This window comes from Microtus pennsylvanicus, chromosome 11 (genome assembly GCF_037038515.1).
Source record: "Microtus pennsylvanicus isolate mMicPen1 chromosome 11, mMicPen1.hap1, whole genome shotgun sequence".
NCBI lineage: Eukaryota > Metazoa > Chordata > Mammalia > Rodentia > Cricetidae > Microtus > Microtus pennsylvanicus.
The window spans coordinates 67,730,528-67,756,505 of NC_134589.1; the positions used below are offsets into that span (position 1 = coordinate 67,730,528).

General features: G+C 41.1%; 1 protein-coding gene across 2 annotated transcripts in view; it reads left to right on the plus strand.

The window, feature by feature from the left end:
- The window catches only part of Rad50 (RAD50 double strand break repair protein), a 58,575-nt gene that overhangs the window by 7,517 nt on the left and 25,080 nt on the right, over positions 1-25,978 (plus strand). Inside the window, exons 4-19 of one of the 2 annotated variants that reach the window (XM_075992637.1) lie at positions 552-737; positions 1,176-1,380; positions 4,242-4,370; positions 4,595-4,760; positions 5,484-5,677; positions 6,374-6,580; positions 7,914-8,096; positions 9,712-9,869; positions 12,339-12,514; positions 13,571-13,808; positions 17,300-17,489; positions 18,130-18,256; positions 18,557-18,750; positions 20,368-20,478; positions 21,491-21,583; positions 21,657-21,770. In XM_075992637.1, coding sequence (XP_075848752.1) covers positions 552-737; positions 1,176-1,380; positions 4,242-4,370; positions 4,595-4,760; positions 5,484-5,677; positions 6,374-6,580; positions 7,914-8,096; positions 9,712-9,869; positions 12,339-12,514; positions 13,571-13,808; positions 17,300-17,489; positions 18,130-18,256; positions 18,557-18,750; positions 20,368-20,478; positions 21,491-21,583; positions 21,657-21,770 — 2,671 coding nt within the window. The remainder of the gene's footprint in view (positions 1-551; positions 738-1,175; positions 1,381-4,241; positions 4,371-4,594; positions 4,761-5,483; positions 5,678-6,373; positions 6,581-7,913; positions 8,097-9,711; positions 9,870-12,338; positions 12,515-13,570; positions 13,809-17,299; positions 17,490-18,129; positions 18,257-18,556; positions 18,751-20,367; positions 20,479-21,490; positions 21,584-21,656; positions 21,771-25,978) is intronic. The other variant, XM_075992638.1, reaches the window with a different exon arrangement.

Consider the following 25,978-nt stretch of genomic DNA (forward strand, 5'->3'; position numbering starts at 1 on the left):
TACAATGTGCTCGGGATTGGACTCCAGCCTGATGCTTGGATGGCAAGCAGTTCACCAACTAATCCACCTTTGCTCCATGAGTTTTCTTAGCAGGAGGACCCTGTTTTAATGGACAGATAAAGTGTAAAGAATAGCATGTGTTGAAGATGTGGCTCAATTAGTATACAGTCTTCAGCTCGATGCCCAGAACCATATAGACTGGGTGTAGTGGCAGACCCTTGTAATCCTAGCACTTAGGGTTTGGGGGTAGTTAGATTGTTCTTAGCTACACACTGACTTTCAGGCCAGTCTCAGGTAGATGAGACCTCAAGAAAAGGGTTTATAAAATTAAACAGGCCAGGCAGTGGTGGCGCATGCCTTTAATCCCAGCACTCAGGAGGCAGAGGCAGGTGGATCTCTGAGTTTGAGGCCAGCCTGGTCTACGAGAGCTAGTTCCAAGACAAGCTCCAAAGCTACAGAGAAACCTTGTCTCGGTGGGGAGGGGGATTAAACAGAAGAGGAGGTACCTCCAAAGGTTGTTTCACTGATAGCCCTGATTCTCAACTTTGTAGGCATGGTGAAAATGTCAGTCTGAGCTCCAAATGTGCAGAAATCGACCGAGAAATGATAAGCTGCCTTGGGGTTTCCAAGGCTGTCCTAAATAATGTCATTTTCTGTCATCAAGAAGACTCCAACTGGCCCTTAAGTGAAGGAAAGGCCCTGAAGCAAAAGTTCGATGAGATTTTTTCTGCAACAAGGTTTGTAACTGTGGACTTTGTGGCTGTGGAATTATTTAGTCATGTTGTGTTTTGTGAGCTGTGCTTGATTCAGGTCCTCATGCCAAGTGCCTGTATTTCAGCGGAATTAGATCCCCAGTCTGGGTAGGCGCTCCTGTTGCTTCTATTGCCCAGGCTGCCCTCAAATTTTTGTACTCACCCCGCGTCTGGAGCTTTAGGTGCCACTGTGGCCACTTTGATGCTCTTTTATAAAAGAAAAAATTAAAAAGCATTGGCCATACTTCCTTTCATTTTCTTGCTGTGCATGTTTATCTGATAGAATAAATGTAATTTTTTTCACTTAGCATGATGTCATAACCATTTTCCAGGTTATTAACTCTAAATGTAATATTAATGTTTGCCTAATACTCTTGTAATTTACTCAACCAAAAATTTTACTTTTATTTCATATCTTCAAAGGTACATTAAAGCCTTAGAAACACTTCGACAGGTACGTCAGACACAAGGTCAGAAGGTAAAAGAGTGTCAAACAGAATTGAAATATCTGAAGCAAAATAAGGAGAAAGCTTGTGAGATTCGCGATCAGATCACTAGTAAGGAAGCCCAGTTAAGGTCTTCACAGGAAATTGTCAAGTCCTATGAGAATGAACTTGAGCCACTGAAGGTAACTGATGTTTTTCGTATGGGCAGATTAAAATTTTGTGTATTTGTGACATATAATATGATCTCATATGAGTATTTGCTGTAGGGATGGGTAAAGCCAGCTAACTAACATTGTGTTATGTCATATCTCTTCTTTGTGTTGGTAGGAGATCTTAAGATTTATTTTCTCAGCAGTTTACGCAACAGTTAGTTATGATTGTATTTTCCGTGGTGGCAATTGCTGTTACCTAGCATGCTAAGAAATCCCTCTCCCCCACTACGATATCATTTACCCTTAAGTACTTTTATTTATTTCTTTATTTTGGTTTTTCGAGACAGGGTTTCTCTGTATAGCCCTGACTCTCTTGGAACTCACTCTGTAGACCATGCTGGCCTTGAAATCAGGGATCCATTTCCCTCTGCTTCTCAAGTGCTGAGATTAAAGTTGTGTGCCACCATCTTTCAGCCTAAAGTACCTTTTATTTATTTTTATTTTAAGTATATCAGTGTTTTCCCTGCATGTATGTCTGTGCACTGTGTGCATGCAGTGCCGGTGGAGGCCAGAGTCACAGACATTATGAGTTGCTGTGTGAGTGGTGGGAATCAATCTGCTTTTACCTTCAAAGCCATATCTCTTTCCCCATTAAGCCCTGTATCTTTATATGGCCTTCTGGAGCGTGTATATGTCTTTAAAATTACCAGAAACTCAGTTCTGTCCAAAGTCTTAGGTCTGTGTTAGACAGTTAGTCATTCTTATTTATTTGTTTAGGTTTTTCCATACAGGCTTTTTCTGTGTAGCCCTGGCTGTCCTAGAACTCACTCTGTAGACCAGGGTGGCCTCTGCTGGCCTCCACCTGTCTCTGCTATCATGCCCAGCTTTAGACAGTTGGTCTTTAAATTTCCTGATGAGGTTGGATTTGAGAGCAAGTAGAACGTCATTGAGTGGTTGGCACTGGTCCTAGCTGTTAAGCACTGCTACAGCTAGCCGACTTTACAGTTGTTTTCTCTCTTTGGAGATTTTCAAATCGACAGGTCTTTGTAGAGAATTTTTGTAATTTTAAAGGTGTTCTTGACATTTGTACAAAATTTGGACTTCATCCATGACATATATACAAATTAGTGTACCTTTCTAGGCCCTGTTTGTTGTTGTTTAAGCAGCTTACAGATTAGCAGGTTTTTTTACCGCATTTCCATGCGTACGTGGCTTTCATTGTTCCTTCTTCCTACCCTCTTCTGGGTTTTAGTATTTATCTCTGAGATAGGATCTTAGCCTTTTGCCCAGGCTGACCTTAGGTAAACTCCTGGGCTAGGATCAAGGGATCCTTTTCCCTACCTCCTTTCCAGAGCCTGGATGAGGGCAGCAGCTGAAGGCTGTGGTTTATAAGAAAGGACTTCAGGAAATACATGCCTTTGGGAATATTTACCCAGCGCCTCCTATGTGTCAGATATCCATGCTTCAGTCTGCAAACTCAAGGAGGACTTGCATTCCAGTCTTACTTCCTGGTCTTGTCATATTGTCGGCCACGACAGACAGGTGTCCACCACCACGCCTGCTTCCAGCCTGGTCCGCAGCTTTGTCCAATTGCTCAAGTCTTCTGACTGTGCTGCTTAGCATGTGTTTTTCTAGTAGTGTCTGGAACACAGTAGGCTTTAATCAGTGATATGGCCATTATTATTTGTAAGATTACTTGTTCAGACCTTCCTCTTAGCTAACATTAAACATTTTGGGGATATAGGAGGCAGTAAAGGAAGTTCCTGCTTGTATGGTGATTACAGATTATCCATTAGTGTATAGAACATAAGATATATTACTGGCATGGTTTATTTTGCTCCTTATATTTTATGTGTGTGAGTATTTATGCCTGTATGTATATCTATGCAGCACATTTATGCCTGGTGCACTTGATGAGTGGAGGCAGAAAGATTGCGAATTTAAAGTCGTCTTGGCTACATAGTGAGTTTAAAACCAGTATGGGCTACATGAGATCCTGTGTAAACTAGAACAATGTGGCAAGGAGCGCTTCTTTGTCCTGGCTGCCCAGAACCAAAATAATCACACAGAAACTATTGTTTAAAACACTACTTGGCCTATTAGCTCTAGCTTCTTATTGGCTAACTCTTACATAATAATTTAACCCATCTCTATTAATCTCTGTATTGCCACGTGGCGGTGGCTTACCAATTCTATCTGGCTCCGGTAGGGCTACATGGCTTCTCTCTGACTCTACCCTTCTTTCTCCCAGCATTGTTTAGTTTTCCCTGCCTAACAACAAGAAGGGCTGGAGCTATAGCTCAGTGTTAAAATGCTTGCTTGTTATGTATGAAGCCCTAGGACCAAGCCTCAGCACTTCATCATTATCATCTCTAGACATTTGAGAATTCTGTTCTTAAAATATATCATTTCAGAGGCTAGATTGAAGGCTCAGCAGTTACAACGGCTCACTGTTTTTGTAGAAGATCCAAGTTCATTTCCCAACATTCATATCAAATAGCTCACAATTGCCTGTAACTCTAGCTCCAGGGAGTCTAACACCTGTCTGACATCCTTGGGATGTACACAAACACACACACATGTATACATAATAACAAATCACTTCTTGGTCTTTTGATTTGGAGAAAGTGTAGTATCTGTTCTTATCAGGGTAACAGAAATAGTTAAAATGTGGCATTTTACAGACTGTGGTTGTCATACTTTGGGAACAAATGACTCACGTGGGAGTTGATGAAAGCAGGGTATGGGCTTTATGGTGTTCTGAGCGCTTCACATAGAGTTAGCCCTAAATGGTGGTGTCTTAGTAAATGTTCCTTGCATAACTTACATCCATTTCTCAGTGATGGAAACCACAATGGAGTCATTCATGTAGAATTTCTCTTTATTTTCAGAATCGTCTGAAAGAAATTGAACACAACCTTTCTAAAATCATGAGACTTGACAATGAAATTAAAGCCTTGGATAGCCGAAAGAAACAAATGGAGAAAGATAACAGTGAATTAGAACAGAAAATGGAAAAGGTTTGTGGTCGTAAGTTTTGTTCTGTTTGAAAATCAAGGACTATCATAATGAATTGCATTGATAAGCCCTTTCATCTCCACATTTTGGGGAAAAAGTAAACCTGAATCTTGATGTTCGTGATACCTCTACTAAAATGGATATTGACTAAAATTTTATTTATATTTGATGTGTCAGGGTGGTTGTCATAGTAACACAGTACGCTGTCTGTTTTGGTTTGACACAGGTTTTTCAAGGGACAGACGAGCAACTGAATGACTTGTATCACAACCATCAGAGAACAGTGAGGGAGAAAGAAAGGCGCTTGGTAGACTGTCAGCGCGAACTGGAGAAGCTGAATAAAGAAGCCCGGCTCCTCAGCCAGGAAAGAGAGGAGCTGCTGGTGGAGCAGGGTGAGGCACAGACCTTCTAGCACATCCATTTCCTGCAGGAGTCTCCACAGCATTCAGTCTCAAAAGGCTGTTTGGTGGGCTTCATTTCTATAGTATTCTGAAATGTTAAAGTTGAGGACATAGGACACAGCACCCAAAACACGTGGTTGCTAGGGATAGTGGAGAGAAGGGACAGGAGAAGCTGGTGTACTTATGGCTACAGAACAAGAAGGTTCTTAAGGTGTTGAAACTGTTTAGTATCTGCACTGCTGTTTGGATATGTAAACTGACATGGGATAAAATTATATAGAATTTGGGCTTAGACGGTTCAGTGGTTAAGAGCACTTACTGCTCTTCCAGAGAACTTGAGTTTGGTTCTCAGCACCCACATTGTGTGGCTTACAGGCGCCTGTAATTCCGATTCCAAGGATCTAGGGCCCTCTTGTCTCCATGGGCACTCACACATAGACATAAACAGAAATTTTAAATCTTTTTTAAAAAGTTACATGAAACAGTGCATGCACACAAAAAAGTACAAATAACACTGGGGATTAAGATAGACCTAATAGGTTCAACAATGTCAGGCTACAGTTTAGACTTTATACAACAGTTTTACACTTTCATTAGAGCAAAGTGGGCAGAGATTTTTTTTACAAGTACATATGAATTTACTATTAAATTAAAAAAGTTAAAAAAAACAACTAAAAGGAGCTTTGTTGTTGTTTTTTTTTTTTTTAAATAAAGGTCGTCTACAACAACAGGCAGATCGCCATCAAGAGCATATTCGAGCCAGAGATTCATTAATCCAGTCTTTAGCAACACATCTTGAATTGGATGGTTTTGAGCATGGACCCTTTAGTGAAAGACAGATTACAAATTTTCATGAACTTGTGAGAGAGAAACAGGAAAGAGAAGCTAAAACTGCCAGCCAGCTCTTGGTAAATATCTTGAAATCCAGGTTCCCTAGGTGATTTGATAAACTTTTTGTTATTTGTTTGTTTTTTGAAACAGGGTTTCTCTGTGTAGTCCTGGCTGTCCTGGCACTCGCTCTGTAGATCAGGCTGGCCTCAAACTCAGAAATCCGCCTGCCTGTGCTGGAATTAAAGGTGTGTGCCACCACACCTGTGTAATTTGATAAACTTTTTTTTTTTTTTTTTTTTTTTTTGGTTTTTCGAGACAGGGTTTCTCTGTGGCTTTGGAGCCTGTCCTGGAACTAGCTCTTGTAGACCACGCTGGTCTTGAACTCACAGAGATCCGCCTGCCTCTGCCTCCCAAGTGCTGGGATTAAAGGCGTGCGCCACCACCGCCCGGCTTGATAAACTTTCTAAGTGAACCTGACTTTGTCATATTTTTAGGTGAATGTTTGGCTATTAAGTAGAAAAGAAAAGTTTTAGAAACATTTAATTAATTTATAAGGCTATAAATAGGATCAAAGTGTAGAGCTATGGTTTTTTAAGTAAAATTTATTTTTGAGGATAACTACAAAAACCTTGGCTCACAGTTACTGATGGTCACTTCTAGGCAGTGCTTTCAACAGTTTAGAAATTATTTCTTGTGTTTTTTATGTTACTTTAAAGGGAAGTTTCCTTAGTTGCTTAATGAAAGACTTACTAATGTGCGTTCTTGGCATTTAGAATGACCTTACAGAGAAAGAAACTTTGAAGCAGAAGCAGATTGATGAGATAAGGGACAAGAAGAGTGGATTGGGAAGAGTGATTGAGCTGAAAACAGAACTCCTCACCAAGAAACAGAGCGAGCTGAGGAACGTGAAGAATGAGCTTCAGCAGCTGGAGGGCTCATCGGACAGGATTCTGGAGCTGGACCAGGAGCTCACAAAAGCGGTAAGCTGTCCAAGTGATAGTCTCAGGTCTAAGAAACCTGGAATCTTCCATTCTGAAGTGCCTTCTATTGCTTGCCCTGGGATTGTGCCCCTTCAGTTAATAATCCACATAAATGAGATATTTAAATATCTTGGTCATCAGCTCTTTGATTCTCGAAACCGGTGGGTTAAAAATGAGGATCAGCATGAAAATTTTAAAAAATACTTGTGTTCAGACTTTTAAGCTTTAGATTCTCGAAATCGAAGTCTCCTTTGAGTGTGTTTGAGAGATGTATGCTCCAAACACAACCAAGTGAGGTAATTATTACAAGTCCTCGGTATTTGACCTGAGTTAAAAATTGGGTATTTTTTTTTTCAATTAGTTTCCACACTGAGATTTTATGTGATCAACTTGCTACTGCTTTTTCTATGGTAAACAAATTTACCTGGCCATTTTCATCACGAGTTTTGAATTTTCTTCCTTGCTTCTGTCCTCTCTGTCACATCTTCGTTTCTCTTCAGAGTAAACATCCTAATGCATGTCAGAGCTCTGGGTCCCACCTCCGTGACTTGAGTGAACTGCTGTTTCTGTGTAACTGCCACTGCAGTGTACATTTTTATCAGTTTGAAGTGTATCACAGTGTTGTCAGGATGGGGAAGTGCCAGTAAGGGGCCACATCACAATATCTGTGGTTTCTATATGCCAAGCAATGTAGTGAGCACCATGGGGACTTAATGAACACCTAAATGGTGACTAAGTTACTATCCCATCTTCATGGATATATTTATCCTAATTCTTTTCTTTTTTTAAAAGATTTATTTTTTTATGCATATATTTGTGTGGGTATGTGCAAGGGATTCCAGGTGCTGAAAGAGGCCAAAGGCTTTGGATCTGTAGCTGCAAGCTGCCTGACCTGGGTTTTGGGAATTGAACTCGGGTACTCTGGAAAAGGAGGATATGCTCTTAACCACCCAGCCATCTCTCTAGCCCCTCTTATATATTTTTTTTTCTAATTTTCATTTCTCCTTTCTGTTAGACCCTTCTGGGTTTATTTACTAATTTTCTGGCATTCCAGTTTATACAGTAACCTGAATAAGTGTTTTCCCAAAGCGTATTTAAGGTTTTTTTCCCTCTTTTGTAATTAGCAAAAAATAGTATTTTGATGCTCTTAGGAATGATTTTTGGTTTTAGTGGCAAAACTGAAGGTTTATTAAAAGAAAGAACACATCCTCCAAAAGTGGAAAGAGCTTCTTCAAAGCAGGTGACCCTGAGAAGTGATTTCCATTACACTCTGTCATTATCTTAATTCTGGGGCAAAATATGTAAATGTGCATGTGCTTCAATTATTGATTAGGAACGTGAACTAAGCAAGGCTGAGAAAAATAGCAATGTAGAAGCCCTAAAAGCAGAGGTAATAAGCCTCCAAAATGAGAAAGCTGACCTGGACAGAAGCTTGCGGAAACTGGACCAGGAGATGGAGCAGTTAAATCACCATACAACAACACTTACGCAGATGGAGATGCTGACCAAAAACAAAGTATGATTTTCCTTCTGTGTTCGCTATACTAATTGGTGTTTAAAATAGCTCATCTTCTGTAAAGTATTGATTTGGTATTGGCATTGTATTTTACAGGTTATAAGAATGGGCTTATAAAATAGACTTTTGTTTTTGTTTTTTGTTTTTTCAAGACAGGGTTTCTCTGTAGCTTTTAAAACCTGTCCTGAAACTCGCTCTGTAGACCAGGCTGGCCTTGCCTCCTGAGTGCTGGGATTAAAGGCGTGCGCCACCACTTCCTGGCTAAAATAGACTTTTAAATTAAAACTTTTGTTTTCCTTTTTAGTTGTTGTCACTGTTTTTTTGTTTGTTTGTTTTTTGGTTTTTCGAGACAGGGTTTCTCTGTGGTTTTGGAGCCTGTCCTGGAACTAGCTCTTGTAGACCAGGCTGGCCTCGAACTTCCAGAGATCCGCCTGCCTCTGCCTCCCGAGTGCTGGGATTAAAGGCGTGCGCCACCACTGCCCGGCTGGTTGTCACTGTTTTTGAGATGAGCTGTAGCCTGTCCTGTTGTCCTTGCTGGCCTCTGACTGTGGACTCAAGTGTTTCTCCTGCCTCAGCTTCCTAACTGGGAATATAAGCATATGCCATTGCCTATATATGTCTTAATAACAGAAAGCCCAGAAATACAAACACAAAAATGTGTTCATTGTTGGTAACTTTTAACATGCAGATGTTTAAAATTTTTATGACATTAGAGTTGTTGTTCTGGCTTAAAAAGACCATCCTGGGACCTGGGAGGTGCTTTGAAGGTAAAGACACTTGCTACCAAGTCTTCCCACCTGAATTTAATCCTGAAACTCACACAATAGAAGGAAAGAGCTGACTCCAGAGTTGTCTGCTCTCCACATGTGTGCATACAATTTTTTTAATTTTTATTTTTTTTAAAGATTTATTTATTTTGTTTACAGTATTCTGTCTGCATGTATGCCTGCAGGCCAGAAGAGGGCACCAGATCTCATTACAGATGGTTATGAGTCACCATATGGTTGCTGGGAACTGAACAGAGGACCTCTGGAAGAACAACCAGTGCTCTTAACCTCTGAGCCATCTCTCCAGCCCCCTACAATTTTTTTTCTTTTTAAAAAAGACAGTCATCACTCCAAGTCTTTTAGAAGTTTTGTATTTTCTGCTTGAATTTTTATACTTTTCATTTTTAAATCAGGAACCTTACTCATCCCAGAATTTATTTATTCAATTTAATTCATTTTAAAAATTGTATTTATTATTTAGTATGTGTTTCTGAACACACACTTGCTTTGTAACCCCCTGTTATGTTGCACACCTTTAACTCCAGCAGCAGAAGTAGACAGATCTCTGTGAGTTGCTGGTCAGCCTGGTCTACATAATGCGTTCCAGGCCAGTCAGCACTACTGAGGGATTCCCTGTCTCAAAAAAGATAAACAGCGTTTGAAGTTGGCTCTCTCCTTCCTTCATGTGGGTATCAGGAATGAACTCAGTTCCTCAGGCTTTTGTGCAAATGCTTTGACCTGCTGAGTCATTATGTCAATCCCCAGAATTATTTATGTTCTTAATAAAATGTGGAGATACAGGCTTGACTTTTTAAAGTTGATTTGCTTATTTTATATTTTCATTATAGACTGACAAAGATGAACAAATCAGAAAAATAAAGTCTAGGCACAGCAGTGAACTGACTTCACTGTTGGGGTATTTTCCTAACAAGAAACAGCTTGAAGACTGGCTTCATTCTAAATCCAAAGAAATCAATCAGACCAGGGACAGACTTGCCAACCTGAAGTGAGTTGCTAAAACATTGCCATTGATATAAATCTCCTTATTTCGTGCTTTTATTTTTAATTGTTTTCAACATTCATTATCATGGAATGATATATTCAGTTGACTTTCTTCTGGCAATTTAAATAAAGTATAATTGGAGTAGATGGGGCCTCTTGTCTCTTAAAACTGTAGAGAAGAATCGACACCTGAAAGTTGCATTCTGTCTCTGAACAGCACATTGCTGAGACTTCCACAGATGTTCCAGTAAGTGGTTGCTAGGTAACAGTATTTCTCATAAAATTTCTAGGGAGATAGTAGATTTAATTTTGGCTATATTAAGTTTATGGTGTTTCATTTTTTTGTTTGTTTGAACAGGGTCTTACAATGTAGCCCAGGCTGATCTCCAACTTGAGGTCCTCTGGCCTCAGCCTTGGAGTATTGGAATTATAAGGTATATATCACAGTGTCTGGCTCAAATTTGTATCTTTGAAAGAGTCTTTTAGTGAATAGAATATTTTAAGTTCAGGAAATTGCAAGTTGTTGCAGTTTGTTAGAAAGGATAATCAAAGTAATTGATATAAGTCATGTCACTTTGAAAGAATTGTACAAAAAAGGGGCAAGTAAGATGTCTCATAGGGTACCCTTACTGCCAAGTCTCAAGACCTCAGTTCTATCCCAGGGACCCACATGATAGGAGAAAACTGATTCCTGCAGATTGCCCTCTGACCTCACATGCATGCCCCCCACAATGACAATAGGGGGGTACAGCTAAATACTAGGAATAATCGCCATTGGCCAGCTAAGGAAAGGAAGCGAGCAGTGGAAGCAGTGGCTATTTGAGGAACCCAGATGAGCCAGCAGGAGTGGTGTCTGGGGTGCCCTGGGAAGATGTTTCCTTAAGGAGAGGTTAGCAGTATTTGGTGCTTCCTGGAGACTGGATAGTTTGAAGACTGCACTTGGGCTTTAGGTTATTTGTGTGATGGAAGCATCTTCTGTAGTCCTTTCTGTGCAGAGCTTGCAGTGACTCACAGTGGACAGTACTAAGTTCCATCTGTTCTGTTGTGTTTTTTCCCACTTGGTTTTAAAGAATATGGTGAATACAACACACAGAATTTCGAGACTCTTGTGCGTCATGACTTAGAAAGCTAAAATCTCCAACACATGAGCGTTGAGATTGGCTAGGATGATGATTAAGAGTTGAGATACTAATGAGTTGTATTAGTAAACAATTTTTTGTTGTTTGTTTTCGAGACAGGGTTTCTCTGTAGTTTTGGAGCTGGCCTGGAGCTGGCTCTTGTAGACCATGCTGGCCTCTAACTCACAGAGATCCACCTGCCTCTGCCTCCCAAGTTCTGGGCTTAAAGTTGTGCACCATCACCGCCCAGCTTAGTAAACAAAATTTTGATGACTGAGGGGAAATGAGTGAGCAGGGGCAAGGAGATGACAGCAACAAGAAAGGCAAGGCAGACATTTCGAGGCGAGTCAGGAGTGCTCTGAAGGAGACCTAGTGGAGGGGAAGTGCTCTGCTAATCTTTTCTGTGTCTCCTTAGAGCCAGCAGGTGGCTTCCACTTGCTCAGGCCTATAATCTAGAATCTAAGACCGTGAGCCCCAGAAATACAGCACAATTCTGCTTCTATACATTTATCTGGTATGGGTCCATGCTCAGGATTGGCAAATGGGTCGGTGTCCTAAAGGGAACATTCAACTAAAAGGTTCAATTAGAGCATTCAGCTTGTTCCTCTGACTTCTAAAGAAAGTGTGACTGGAGTGTAGCTCAGTGGTAGAGCATGCTTGAGGTCCTGAGTTCTATCTCCAGCACAAAACTATAAAAGATATAGGAAAGGATTAAGAAATGGCTCAGAGGTCCTGAATTCAATTCCCAGCAAACACATGGTGACTCACAACCATCTATAATGAGATCTGGTGCCCTCTTCTGGCATGCAGACACAGTACAGAGCACTGTACATAATAAATAAAGATTTATAAGGGCTAGAGAGATGGTTCAGTGGTTAAGAGCACTGCCTGTTCTCACAACCATCTACAGTGAGATCTGGTGCCCTCTTCTGGTCTGCCAGCATACATGCAGACAGAGCACTGTATATATAATACATAAATAAATCTTTAAAAATATATAGGTATTTGGTCATACCTAACTCTTTTAAATTTAGATTTTTTGCAAAATTTATTTTGTATCTCCTTTATCAAATTTTTCATATTTCTAGGAAGCTGGAGAGAGGGCTCAATGGTTAAGAGCACTGGTTGGTTGCTCTTGTATTGGACCTGGGTTTAGTACCCAGCATATACATGGTGGCTCACAACCACCTCTAACTCTAGTTCCAAGGCATTTGACACCCCTTTCTGACTTCTTTGGGTAGAAGGCATGTACATGGTGCACATGCATACATGGAGATAAAACATTAACACACATGAACTAAATCTAAAAAAAATTAAATTTTTTTCAAATATCCTACATTTGTTTTTATTTTTAGCAAAGAACTAGCTTCAGCTGAGCAGAATAAAAACCATACAAATAATGAGCTGAAGAAAAAAGAAGAACAGTTGTCCAGTTATGAATATAAGTTGTTTGATGTTTGTGGTAGCCAGGATTTTGAAAGTGATTTAGACCGGCTTAAAGAAGACATTGAAAAGTCCTCAAAACAGCGAGGTAAGTCGTCCCAGTTTCTATTTTCAAGGATCTTTGCCTTTTGGACATTCCACAGGTAACTGCTGAGGGTCAAATTATTTTTATTTGTGTGTATGCGCATGTGAGTTGGGTGTCCACAAAGGACAGAGGTGTCCGATCTCCCCTGGAGGTAGAGTTGCAAGTGACTGTGAGCTATCCAGGCTAGGTGCTAAAAGCTAACCGATCCTCTGTCAACGCACCAAGTGCTCTTAACTGCTGAGCCACCCCTAAGGCCCTAGGATAGATTTTATTTTATTTGTTTGTTTAGGTTTTTTGAGACAGAGTTTTCCTGTGTAGCCCTGGCTGTTCTGGAAATCACTTCGTAGACCAGGCTGATCTCTAACTCAGATCCTCCTGCCTCTGCCTCCTGAGTATTGGGACTAAAGGTGTGTACCACTACCACCACCTACTAGCAAGGACAGGAGATTTTATAACTTTGTTATGGATCCTGATTTGAGCTCATTCCTGACTGTGCAGCTCACTATGTGAGTTGTGGCTTTTGGGCTTACTGAATCAGATTTATCATCTATAAAACGAAAACAAAGCTATAAATCATGTAGGATGTTAAAAAGGAGTAAATGGGGGCTGGAGAGATGGCTCAGTGTTTGAGAGTACTGGCTGCTCTTCCAGAGGACCTGGGTTCAATTCCCAGCTCCCACATGGCATCTCACAACTGTCTGAAGATCCAGTTGCAGGGGATCTGACACCTTCACACCAATGCACATAAAATAAAGTTGAATAAACTATAAAAAGTATTTAAAAAAAAAAGTCAGATGCCATGTAGCTGCTGAAGGAGAGAAATGTAGGAACTTTACCAGTAGGCCACAGCCTATTGATACACAGATTAATAGAAATGAATTAATTTAAAAAATAAAAAGGAGTAAATGAAATTATGTGTGTAGGGAATGCCTGACACATAGAAAGATTTCAGTAAAATGTTATTATGCTTTTTGTATGATACCAAAAAATTGTAAGAAAAATGATTATATAAGATAATATATGTATGTCTGACTGGAGATTTTTTTATTTTTTAAATAGCCATGCTGGCAGGAGCCACAGCCGTTTACTCCCAGTTCATTACTCAGCTGACAGATGAAAACCAGTCCTGTTGCCCAGTCTGTCAGAGAGTGTTTCAGACAGAGGCTGAGTTACAAGAAGTCATCAATGACTTGCAGTCCAAGCTGAGGCTTGCTCCAGATAAGCTCAAGTCAACAGAATCAGAACTAAAAAAGAAAGAGCGGCGCCGTGATGAAATGCTTAGGCTTGTGCCCATGAGGTAAACCTAAAGTCATCATGGGGTTGGTGCAGCCTTTTCTCGGGGCGTGTCCTGAGACTTGGCTCAAGTCATAAGTTGTGACAGCTTTTCAACTGGTTACTGATGGCATTTTCCAAACCTCACAAACAAAATATGAAAAGTTCTTCCAAAAGATGACTTAAAAAGGTGTTTTTTTAAGTACGTGTGGGTATTATGCCTGCATATATGCATGTGCACCACATGTGTGCCTGGTGCCCACAGAAGCCAGAAGAGTGTATTAGATCCCCTCAGATTGGAGTTGCATACAGTTGTGAGCTGCCATGTGAGGGTTGGGAACTAAATCCTGGTCTTCTGGAATAGCAGCCAGTGCTCTTAACTGTCAGCTGTTCACAAACTGCTAAGTCATCTCTCCACCTCACGCCTCCTCCCCAAAAAAACCCAATTTTTTAAAATTATATTTTAGTTATTTGGTATGGGTATAGGTGTGCCTTGCCATTTGTGTGGTAGTCAGAGGACAACATTGGGAAGTCTGTTCAGACTTCCACTATGTGAGTCCTGGGGGTCAAACTTGATGGCACTTTTACCCACCAAGCAATCTCATCAGCCCCAAAAGACAACTTTAGAGTGTATTTTATGTTGTTCCCACTTTTGAAGAAGCACAGATTATTTCTGTTACTGTGTCTTTCATATATACTAGAAATTTAGGCAGTAGTCTGTTAAGTAAAATCTCATGAGGAAATACATGATTCCTATCCTGGTGTCTCCTAGAACATAGGGTTCAGAACCAGTAAGACACGTACACTGGAGCTGGTGGTCTAATCAAGAAGGCAGGCTCTCAGAATTAGACAGAGCTGGGCTTAATAGAAGCACTTGAAAATGGTGCAGACAGAAGTGCTAGTTCAGAAGAAAGGAGCCTGGGGGTGTAAGAATGAGATAAGCTTTTTGAAAACATGGCAGGAAAGGGGGTGTAAAGCCTTGAGAAGTTTGTGTGACTTAGTTATCAGGGCAATAATAGGGGAATTTGAACCATGTACAAACAAGAGAGGAACTTACCCTAGACTACATCCAAAATGTTATCTCAGGACTGAGGCATGATTTTTATGCCTGGTTCCCATAAGATGGAAAGATGGGGCTGTATTATATTCACACTTCCTGTAACTCCTGCTAGATGATAAGGAGCCACCCTAAAGTCTTGATTGTGTTTATTAATGTGTTGGATAGATCAGGTTGAGAAAAATCTCTGGAAGCTGAGAAGCCAGAATCTGTTGTCCAGAAAAACTACAGAAGAGTTTCAGGAAAATGAGGAAAGTCTAAGGAGATTGCTTTATGGCAGCCAGCTTCTAAAGTGGGCCCCATAGTCTCGGTGCTCATGTGTAGTTCCCTTTCATATGTGGCAGGATTGGTCTGTGTGAACTGAGAAAGGCCAGAAGTAGCTTTACCTGGTGGTTCATACCTGTAGTCACAACACTTCACAGATGAAGTCAGCAAAATTCAGGGTCATCCTCTTCTGCATAGGAAGGTCAGTGTCAAATTGGATTACAAGGGACTTGTCACAATCAATAAGAAAGACAGAAGTGATAGCCTCTCCTTGCAAGATTATGTTACCTAAGGTACCGTGGCTGCCAACCATTCTAGTCTGCCATGTTCACGTAGCTCTGTGGAGAAGTCTGCATGGTGGGGACTGGAGGCCTTCTTATTGAATAGTGAGTGTGGAAGCAGAATTTGTAGCAGTTGATCTTGAGATGACTATAGCCCTGACCAAATAGCTTGGCTCCACCTCCCTGAGAGACTGTGTCAGAAGCAGACCTCCTGATCCTCTTATCTGTGAGCAATAACTGGTACTCTTTTTTTAAAAGCTGCTTGGTTTGGGGGTACTTTATTATGCAACAATAGATAACTACTGTGTGTATTAAGAGAGAAAAAACAGACTGTTTGAGCCACAGAGGAGGTGATAAGAACATACAGCAGTAACTTGCGATTGAAAAGGAAGAATAAGGTAATATCTAGAAAAAAAGATCAAATAAAAGATAAAATTAAAGCTGATAGAAAATGCACACAGAAAACATGAAGTTGTTCTATCATACTGAAATATTTCAAATGGTGCAAGGTAACATGCTGCTATATTTCAGGGCTCCTGGCACAACTCCCCTTCTCAGAATAGCATTTCTTAATCATTACCATGTCCTGTGACTGGTTACTTTGCTGAATGAAGGATGGTCCATTTATTCTAGTCACGGCTGTGTCACTAAATAACAGGGTGGACCTACTGTCCTTCCTCATGGTTCTGTAGGATGGCTGTCATCTGAGTCTTGCAGGAACCAGCAGTCATCTTATGGTTTGCTGGTGCTGGACATTCAGGATGGCTGATCCTGACTGCTGGCCGGGAGCCCAGCAGAGGGATGTCATACAGCATGCTTTCACATGGCCTCTGCGTGTGTCCTGGGCTTTGGTAATCAAGTACAATTATACCAAGAGATGAGAAGCTGATGTTTTGTGAAGTCTCTCTCTCTTTCTCTCTCTCCCTCTTTGGCTTTTTGAGACAGGGTTTCTCTGTAGCTTTGGAGCCTGTCCTGGAACTAGCTCTTGTAAACCAGGTTGGCCTTGAACTCACAGAGATCTGTCTGCCACTGCCTCCTGAGTGCCGGGGGTAAAGGCGTATGCCACCACCACCCGGCATCTCTCATTTTTAAGGATTTATATTTCTGTTGTTTTTATTTCGGTATACATGTTGAGAGGGCGTATGCATACACCCATAGAGGCCAGAGGCATTGAATACCCTGGGAGCTGGAGTTACAGATATTTGTGAGCAGCCTGATGTGGGCGCTGGGAACTGAACTCAGCAACAGTGCTATTTCGTCAGTCTTCTCATCCCTGTTCTTAGGATCCTACACGGCATTTAGTTCTTTCCCCATAGGCGCCTACAGTCTCTGTGCAGCAACAGTGCGTTAGCCTTTGGTCTCTTTCATGGCCTTAAGGAACTTTTGATGAGTACAGTCGGTCAGTTTGTAAAAGATCTCTGCTTGGCAACATCCCCATAATAATACTGCAAAGTAGCAATGGCTACTAGCTTCAGTAGGCAGATGTTTAAAAAACAGGATATTCACCTATTTTAAGTGTATTTCTTGTAAGAGTTTTTCTTTTTTTAAAATACAAAGGAAAAAGTAAAGCCAGGTGGTGGTGGTGCGCACCTTTAATCCCAGCACTCAGAGGCAGGCGGATCTCTGTGAGTTCAAGGCCAGCCTGGTCTACAAGAGCTAGTTCCAGGACAGGCTCCAAAGCCACAGAGAAACCCTGTCTCGAGAAACCAAAACAGAAAGAAAAAAGTAGGCATTTTACAGTGGAAAAACATGCTAACACCACTATGATCAAGTGAATAAGGTAGACCTCACAAATAATAAACATGTTGACATCATTGTGCTACTGCAGGATGTCCTAGAAAGGGCCAGCATAATAACCTCACTTTCATTATGAAGAATGTCAGCTAGATTGATTTCATTGTGTTTTCTCTTAAGGGAAAGCATAATTGATTTGAAGGAGAAAGAAATACCAGGATTAAGAAACAAACTGCAGAGTGTCAACGGAGACATACAGAACCTGAAGACTGGCATAGAAGAACAGGAAACACTCTTGGGAACAATAATGCCTGAAGAAGAAAGTGCTAAAGTTTGCCTGACAGATGTTACAATTATGGAGAGGCTCCAGGTAAGCTTACTGCAGCTTAAAGTAGAAAAATTGACCTGTGGGGCTCGAATGTGAAACGTGAATGTGTTAGAAACAGTATCTGGAGCCCCGGGCAGTGGTGGTGGACTCTTAGTCACAGCACTGGAGATAGAGGCAGGCAGATCAAATTCCAGAAGAATCAGAGCTACACAGGGAAACTCTTCTCTTAAAACAAAAAAAAAAAAAAAATCAAAACAACAACAAAAAGCAGTAGCTGGGCATGATGGCGTACACCTTTAATCCCAGCACTGGGGAGGCAGAGGCAGGTGGATCTCTGTAAGTTCAGTACCAGCCTGGTCTACATAGCAAGTGCCAGGCCAGTCATGGCTACACAGTGAGGCGCACATTCTCTCTCTCTCTTTCTCTTTTTTTCCCTCCCTCCCTCTCTCCACAGTAACTAATTTTCAGGTACAGAAAACTGATTAACTGAACTGATTAACTGATTTGTATAAATCCTAGGTTTAAAGAATTTATAAACTATGGAAAGTGAGGCATAGTTCATTTACCTTATTTAAAGTACCAGACCTTAATTTCACTTTTTATCCTGTTAAACTTGGCTTTAAAAGGGCTTGAATCATGATAATGCAGTGAGTCTCTTAGAAGTAACTGTTTTGTTCTTAAGATGGAGCTGAAGGATGTTGAAAGGAAAATTGCACAGCAGGCAGCTAAGCTGCAAGGGGTAAACTTGGATCGAACTGTCCAACAGGTTAACCAGGAAAAACAGGAAAAACAACACAAAGTGGATACAGGTAATGAGCGCTCGCACCCCACAAAGACGTCGGTGCTGCCTCACACGCGTTCACTCTCCCGCTCCTTTCCAAGTGGCATTCCTGTTTCCTTGCCTTGTGCAACACACCTGGAATTGTAGAGTCTGATGAGCTGAGCTCTTTCCCAGTTGTGCCTGCCCTGTGACTGGGTGGGGATAGCGAGCGGGGCACTCTTGTTGCATGCTGGAGCCCACTGCATTTCAGCCTCTGAATTCTTTACACTGTAAGAACTCAGAGGGTGATAACAGTGCTTTCTGTACCCATCCATATGTTTCTGTTCAGTTTCCAGTAAGATTGAATTGAACCGTAAGCTTATACAGGACCAGCAGGAGCAAATTCAGTGCCTGAAAAGTAAAACAAATGAGCTGAAATCAGAGAAACTGCAGATATCCACGAATTTGCAACGTCGTCAGCAAATGGAGGAGCAGACTGTGGAATTGTCCACGGAAGTTCAGTCTTTATACAGAGAGATAAAGGTAGGAATGCACATACATGTTGTTTTGTAACTTAGTCCAGACACAAAATTCCCTATATTGGTGTGAAGAGATATAACTATGGTTATTGTGAGACTCAAATGAAAGTGTTATGATGATTTTTCATGTGTGGTGTTTTTTTGGGGGGTGGGGGGGGTTTCAAAGCAGGGTTCCTCTAACTTTGGAGCATGTCCTGGAACTAGCTCTTGTAGACCAGGCTGGCCTTGAACTCACAGGGATTCGCCTGCCTCTGCCTCCCAAGTGCTGGGATTAAAGGCGCGTGCCACCACTGCCCGACTTCATGTGATTTTTGAGTGGCAGAAAGATTTGGAAGAAAGAGTTGGGTCGTGTAAAGAAGAAGCAAGTATCTGGTTAGATAGCGAATTTTCATGTCATTGATACAACACTTGGAGACAAGAATTTATATGTAACTATAGCCAGCCACCATCTGACACATGAAAATTCGCTATCTAACCAGATACTTGCTTCTTCTTTACACGACCCATGACAGACACCCGTATGTTAGCACTGCTCCATTCAATCCCACATGTGGTTTCAGCCTGCTTGCCAGTACAGTGAATGGGCATGGGGTGCTGTGGGCCCTGGAGTGCACCCGCTGGCTTTATCTCAGTGCATCAAAGCAAGGTCCTAATCCCGGTTTTCATGATTACAGCTACTCATTCAGTAGGCACTACACATGTTACCCCATCTATTTAGCAGCGATTGCTATAAATGCTCCTTTATTTCTTAAATAATTCTGGATTAAATAATTTGGATTTATACTACAAAGTAGTATTACCTTGCACTAGTCTTAACTGGTTATAAATGATTTTTACTTAAAACATTGAGTATCTCCCAGCCCTGTTGAGATAGATAACAAAGATTTCAGAATACCCATGGCTGTCCAGAGGAAGCAAGGTTGATGGTCAGAAAGGTCTTCTGGTGGGAAGGTCCTTGGCTCTCCACCACACCACCACCTCCCTGCATGAGAAAACACACCAGTGTTGAAGTCACAAATGTCTGTGTCTTCCTTGTAACATGCTTTAAGAGTTCAAGGTTCATTTTTTGAACTGTGGTGATCATGTGTGCATGTTCAACGCAATGTCACAAGGGACTCTGATTTGTACAATAGTTTGTCATCTGAAAGCCCCCTTTCTTCCAGAAAAGGTGTGGGCACGCCACCGTCAGTCGGTGTGCTGTTACAGCCATGAAGATAACTGCTTAGCTGCTTTACACTGAACAAACCTTCCTCGTCTTCGATCACATAGAGCTGACATAGTTCCCTATTGGACTCTTGAAGATCCATGCATAAGCTATATGGGATAATTGGAATCATGGCTAGATGAAAAATGTAGTCATTTTGGTAGTCATTTCTGGAGTTGGGCTAGGTTAGACTCTTGGCTACTACATTTACTTTTGTGACCTTGAACAAGTTACTGTTTGTTTGCTTCTCTGAAGCACGTGGGTAAAAATATCAGTGCCATCTTCACAACCCTGTCAAGACATGCAAATAAGTTAAACCCTGACACCCGGGATGTGTTTTACTGAGGCTGTGGAGCCTGGCATCTGAAATAAGGTAATGAAGTGTTGTATGACTGGTCTGGCTTTGTGTGTGCTCAGGATGCTAAAGAGCAAATAAACCCTTTGGAGACAGCACTGGAAAAGTTCCAGCAGGAAAAAGAAGAATTAATCCACAGAAAACATACAAGTAACAAAATGGCTCAGGATAAAGTAAGTTCTTGTTTACATATTTTGCTTACCCAATGCCTGTGTTAACCATTTATAGCACTATTATTTTACATAAATAACTAGATAAGGTAAATAGTAGTTTCAGGTTTGTGATACTATTTCTGTTTTTGGAATGCTGGACATTAAACTCAGGGCCTTGTGAATGCTAGAGTAGCACACTTATCACCAAGCTACATCCCTCACCCTCATGACGAGTGTGTGTTTGTGTGTTTGCGCATGCATAGTTGAGGGGGGCATCCACGTGAGTATTCTGGTGTGCATGCTCATGCATGTATGCACAGAACAGAGCTGGGAGTCTTCTTCTGTCACTCTCCAGCTTGTTTCCTTGAGGCAGTCTCTTACTGAACCTGAGCCTCACTGGAGCTGCCTGGTGAGCGTCCAGGATCTGCTGTCCTCCATCCCATCCCACCCCCCAATGCTGAGGTTACAAGCACACACAGCCATGCCCAGTTGTTTTTGTTGGTTTTTTTTTTTTTTTCACATGGTTGCTGGGAATTTGAAGTCGGGTCCTCAGGCAAGTATAGCAAGTACTCTTACCTACTGAGCCATGTTATAATTTTGGATTTAGAAAATTCTTGAGAAAAGATTCAACTTACCAGCACTCAGGAGGCAGAGGCAGGCAGATCTTTGTGAGTTCGAGGCCAGTCCTCTAGGGTATAGTTCACCTACCAGGAGCTCCATCCTTAGAGAAAACTGACTGCCTCTGGCTTCTGATTTCCAAACCAGTGTTCCATTATGCTGTCTTACTGACCCCCTTTATCAGATCCTGGTGATTTTTTAAATTATTTATTTACTTGCTTGTTTTCTTGAGGCAGAGTCTCAGTATGTAGCCTGGGCACTTGATACGTAGACCAAGCTGGCCTTGGAGTCATAGTGATTCTCCCTCCCAAGTACTAGGATTTCGGACATGTGCTACTATTCCTAACTCATCTTGTGTATAATTTGTTTTGGTTTTGTGTGTACGTGTATAAATTTAATAAATGTCTTCCCGCAGATCAATGATATCAAAGAGAAGGTTAAAAATATTAATGGTTACATGAAAGACATAGAGAATTATATTCAAGATGGAAAAGATGACTATAAAAAGGTAATTTAGAACAAAATTATTATTTGTTTGTTTTTATTTTCGTGCACTCAATGAATCTTTTTTTCTTTTTTAGCAAAAGGAAACCGAACTTAATGAAGTTGTAGCTCAACTAAATGACTGTGACAAACAAAAAGAAAAGATAAATAAAGAAATGGGAACCATGAGGCAAGATATTGACACACAGAAGGTAGGGCTTTCTGCTACTATAGCACAGCACTGTTTCTGCAGTAAGTTTTTTATAATAGAAAATAAATTAGATGGAAATGCAAATGGGGAAAATACATTTTTTTCTTCTTCCTTTTTTTTTTTTGTGTTGTTTCTTTTTTGCTTTCTCTTTTGATTTTTTTTTTTTGAGACAGGGTTTCTCTTTGTAGCCCTGACTGTCATGGAACTCACTCTGTAGACCAGGCTGGCCTTGAACTCACAGAGATTCGCCTGCCTCTGCCTCCTAAGTGCTAGGATTAAAGGCATGCACCACCACCACCTGGCTCATTTTTATTTTCAACAAAGGGCTCTCAGTAGTAAAAGTTTAAACATATAAAAGGCCAGGCATGATGGAACAAGCCTTTAGTTCTAGCACTCAGAAGGGAGAGGCAGTTGGATCTGTGTGAGTTGCAGCTACGTAGTGAGATCCTGTCTTTTTAAAACAAAACAAAGATAAAGATAAAAAATTAAATACCCCCTCCTATGTCCAGTCTTCTTCCTAAATGTTGCTACTATTATATTCTTATTTGATCTTAAATATGTGTTTTATTTCTGTATCAGTCTGTATATCAGATGGATAAGTGTAGGTTTATATGTGTATTTATACTTAAGTTTATATGTATATCTTACATTTGAATTGTTTTCTGTCTTTTCAGCTAATATATTTTGATCTTACATATTAACTCACAGGCTTTTGTTTTTTTAAAGTTTTAGACAGGTCTCATTATGTAAGCTAGGCATAGGGCCTTAGTTCCTTATCTATAAGGAAAATATAATGTTCATTTTAGAGTTGATATATGTCATTTTCTCTATTAAAATTAATTTCTACAGTAAGATTAGATTGAGATGTTATCTTTGCCAGTAGCCAAAGCCTTTAATCCCAGTGGAGGCAGAGGCAGTTGGATTTCTAAGCCTGCCTGGTCTATAGAGCCAGAGCAAGGACAGGACAGTCAGGTTTCTTCTACACAGAGAAGAAACCCTGTCTCAAAAAACAAAAACAAAACCCTTACCTTTTAAGGATTAGCCTGTTTGTTTCTTTGAAACAAAGTCTTACAGTCCAGGCTGACCTATAACCAGTTGTATTGCTGGGCACCTTGAACTCCTGACATCCCCCCATCTCCTCCCACCTCCCCCATCCCCTATCTTCATATCCCAAGTCCAACGATAATAGGTACACACAATCACTCCCAGGCATTTCAAAAATGAAATATCAGTACAAGGCTTATCTGCCTGACCTAATACATATATCTGGAATGTCTGCCTGCGGGGTGAGCCTTCCAGTTGGCTGGGAGACTGGATAGGACAGAAAAGGATGTCATCTGTGTCTCTTGAGCTAAGATACATTATATATGTATGTGCATGAGAATGTATATGCCTGCCAGGACCAGAAGAAGACTTTAGATTCATTGGATCTGGAGTTACAGATGGTTGTGAGCTAATCAGTATGGGTGCCAGGAACCAAACTCCATCCTCTCCAAGAGCAGCTAGTGTTCTTAACTGCTAGACCATCTTTCCAGCTTTTTAGGACACACTCTTATGCTCTTGGACATCAGAACTCCAGGCTCTTTGGCTAGAGATGTAGCACACAGGGGGCTTGGATCTGATCTCTAGCACTGCATAAACTGCATGATGTCACTCACTGTAATTCCTGCACTAGAGTGGTAGAAGCGGGAGAAAGAAAGAGTCCAGAATTTAGACTAGTGACCCTCAGGCTTGTCACTGAGCTGTGTTTCTGGCATCCTGGAATTGTTGAGTTTGCAGACCACTGGTAATGAGTTTCATTACCCTCTATAATGGGGTCAACTGTCCCAACGAATCCCCCCATCTGTGTCCTATGGGCTCTGTCTCTCTGGAAGTCACCATGGCCAACTGTGTGCATTGCTGTATCAGCTGAACTCTGTGGCTGGGAACTCACCGATTTATGTGCTAGTTTAAGTCCAGTCAAGTTTTATCTTAAGTAATTTGAGGGGCTGGAGAGATGGCTTAGTGGTTAAGAGCACTGGCTGCTCTTCCAGAGATCCTGAGTACAATTCCTAGCAACCACATGGTGGCTCACAACCATCTGTCATGAGAGCCGGTGCCCTCTTCAGGCAGAACACTGTATACATACTAAATAAATCTTGGGTAAGGGGAGTAATTTGAAATCTGCCTCCCTTTTTTCAGTGAAGGCATATATATGAAGGGGGAAGTAGAGCCGGTATTACTGGTGAGCAGCAAGCATAGCGGCACACACTTAGAATCACAGTGCTGGGGAGGCAGTAAATGGCTGTGCCTAGTGCTCACTGGTGAGTTTCAGTGTCCCTGAGAGACCATGCCTCAAAAATAAGCAAACAAAAAATACTGAAGTAGTATAGTGAGGAGTGACACTCAAGGTTTTCTTGGCTGCCACACATACATAGAGATGTTTGTGACGCACACCCAAAAACCATCAAATAAACAACCATCAAATAGAGCCTAACAAAGATGAACTTTTGAGTGTTAACCTATTTTTTTCCCTTTCTTTATCTTATTCTTTATATTTTGTGAGCTACAATTAGAATTCCAAAGGAAAATTGGACCCCACAGCTTTTTACAACCAGTTACTGAGCCAAATACTGTTCTGACTTCGCCTTCAGAATAACACTTTACAGTAGGTGGCATTATCACCATAATTCACACAAACTAAAGTAAGACTGGAAGGTAACCTAAAAGAAATACTTGTCTGATGATTGTGTGCTGTCAGATTGGGAATGTTGCATAAGAATCAGTCTTAACTACAGTGTGTGATGGCCCTTTATATAGCGCCCTTACATGCTATCATGAAAATCAGTTCAAATGTTAGATCACACCAGATGAAAGCAGCCTTTCCATGTTCCTAATAAGGATAAAAGCTCGATTCTCCATGGCAAGGCTTCAGCGAGCACAGCTGTCTTCAGTGTGTCTTGCGTTGCCTCAGCCACTGACCCTTCACAGCCATGTCACCTTGGCTACTTTTAGCTGTTTATAGTAATGCCTTTCATGAGTTTGCACAATGGTAGCCTTCACTTTTCCCTTTCTTCTCTGACTGACCTTGAACTCACAGAAATGCTCTTGCCTCTGCCTCCCAAGTGCTGTGATTAAAGGCGTGCACTACCACACTCAGTTTTACCATTCTTCTTAATAATTTTTTTAAAAGCCGGGCGGTGGTGGCGCATGCCTTTAATCCCAGCACTCGGGAGGCAGAGGCACGTGGATCTCTATGAGTTCGAGGCCAGCCTGGTCTACAAGAGCTAGTTCCAGGACAGGCTACAAAGCTACAGAGAAACCCTGTCTCGAAATAATAATAATAATAATTTTTTAAAAACTAAAAATAGTGTTTCTTGGGAGCACAGTTTGATTTGAACCTTTAGCACATGAGAGAAAGCCTTGTCTCCTACCACCCAGATACTTCACAGTTGGAAGCAAGGTAGTGTCAAAACTTTTCCCTCCTACTCCTACAGCACTGAGTTTCTGCAAGACTTTTTCCCCTAAATTCCAGTGTCGGCTTCTAAATTGTCTCCTAATGTGTGTCTCTTGTAATTCATTGTAATCACTAGGAAAACTATCAAGGTAGTTGTTTCTCATTCTTGCCAGGTAACGGAATGTCTTTTTAAGGATTAAGACCACTCAGCATCAACAGCCAGTTTCTCTTTCTCTCTCTCTTTCTTTTTTCCTTTTTCTTTCTTTCTTTTTTTTCTCTCTCTCTCTCTTTCTTTTTTTTCTTTCTCTTGTTTTTTCTTTTTGAGACAGGGTTTCTCTGTGTAACTGCTCTGGCTTTCCTGCTCTGTAGCCCTGGGTGGCCTTAAACTCACAGAGATCCATCTGCCTGTCTCTGCCTTCCAAGTACTGGGACTAAAGGTGTGCACCACCTAGCCACAGCCTGTTTCTTACTATTGCAGGTCAACAGGCAGAAACATCTCAGATTCACAGCTATGTGTTACTTCCCACTCCCTTGTGAGATTATGGGTAAAGTAATCCTCATTCAAAGTGCTTGGCCTTACCAGTGTTTTCCATCTTGTATTTCTTTATATCTTTTAATAATTGCATAGACTCTATACCAGTTGAGCATCCCTAACTTAAAAATCTGAAATTCTGCCAAACCCATTGAGGATTCTGGATGTTCAGAGTAGGAACACTCAACTTGTATTTGCCAGCCTGGAGGCAGAGATTGTGTCTGACACATACTCTAAAGTG